The sequence below is a fragment of the Myotis brandtii genome, unplaced genomic scaffold, assembly GCF_000412655.1.
Source record: "Myotis brandtii unplaced genomic scaffold, ASM41265v1 scaffold573, whole genome shotgun sequence".
NCBI classification, from domain to species: domain Eukaryota; kingdom Metazoa; phylum Chordata; class Mammalia; order Chiroptera; family Vespertilionidae; genus Myotis; species Myotis brandtii.
In genome coordinates this window covers 959,248-960,207 of record NW_005370145.1, presented here as the reverse complement: position 1 = coordinate 960,207, position 960 = coordinate 959,248, and the positions used below count along the sequence as shown (strand labels likewise).

General features: G+C 67.3%; 1 protein-coding gene across 1 annotated transcript in view; it reads left to right on the top strand.

Moving 5' to 3' along the window:
- Window positions 1-960, top strand: part of ALOX12B (arachidonate 12-lipoxygenase, 12R type) — an 11,955-nt gene that overhangs the window by 10,598 nt on the left and 397 nt on the right. Inside the window, exons 13-14 of the mRNA XM_005878777.2 lie at window positions 589-689; window positions 812-960. Of these exons, the coding sequence (XP_005878839.1) occupies window positions 589-689; window positions 812-960 (250 nt within the window). The remainder of the gene's footprint in view (window positions 1-588; window positions 690-811) is intronic.

Genomic DNA, 960 nt, shown 5'->3' with positions numbered 1-960 from the left:
TTTCAAAACTGGGGAGAGGGTGTGTCATTGGTGTGGGGGCGTGGAGGGAGGAGGGGTTTAGGGGGGAGACCATAGGTCTGGGTTGACTGTGTTGGGCTTTTGGAGCCTGGGGTCGCCCCGGCAAGCAGGGGGCTGCTTAGGCGGGAGGCGGGAAAGAAGCGAGAGGCTTGGCCGGGCACAAGGCCAGGAGCCAGGCTCCTGAGAGCCCGATCTGGAGCGAGCAGGGTCTCACGGAGGTGCGTGTGGCGGCCAGTGGATGAAGGACTGCAGTCAGGCCAGGGTTCTTCCAAAGCTGCTCCCCGCCGAGACCTGGGCCCAGAGACTCCCCTAAGGTAGTTGGAGGAGATCTGAGGGCCTCACCTCAGGCAGCTGCCCGGAGCGGGCCTGGACCTCGCCCAGGCTTGTGGTGTGGACGGGGTGGGGGTGGCGGAATGGGGATGTCACCACCGGAGGGCCACCCAGGCGGCATGAGGGCAGGGAGTGGCAGCTGGATGTCGGCGGGACCGGCTGAGCTGGGCTCGGTCGCGCCCTCTAGCGGCCAGTCCGGACCAGGCGGGAGTGGCCATGCCGGGCCTCTGTCTCCCCCAGGGTTCCCCACGTGCTTGCGAACCGTCCCCGAACTGATCCGCTACGTCGCCATCATCATCTTCATCTGCTCCGCCAAGCACGCCGCTGTCAACACCGGGCAGGTACCCGTGCCCACCAGCCCCGCCCCCCGCCAGGCCCGGGCCTACCCTCAGTCCCAACCTCCATTTAACCTCGAGAGACCCTGGGGGCCCCGACCCACGGCCCCGCCTCTGCCCCCCTGCAGCTGGAGTTCACCTCCTGGATGCCCAACTTCCCGTCCTCCATGCGCAACCCGCCGATGCAGGCCAAGGGGCTGAGCACCCAGGAGACCTTCCTGGACACGCTGCCCGACGTGAAGACCACGTGCATCATCCTGCTGGTGCTCTGGACGCT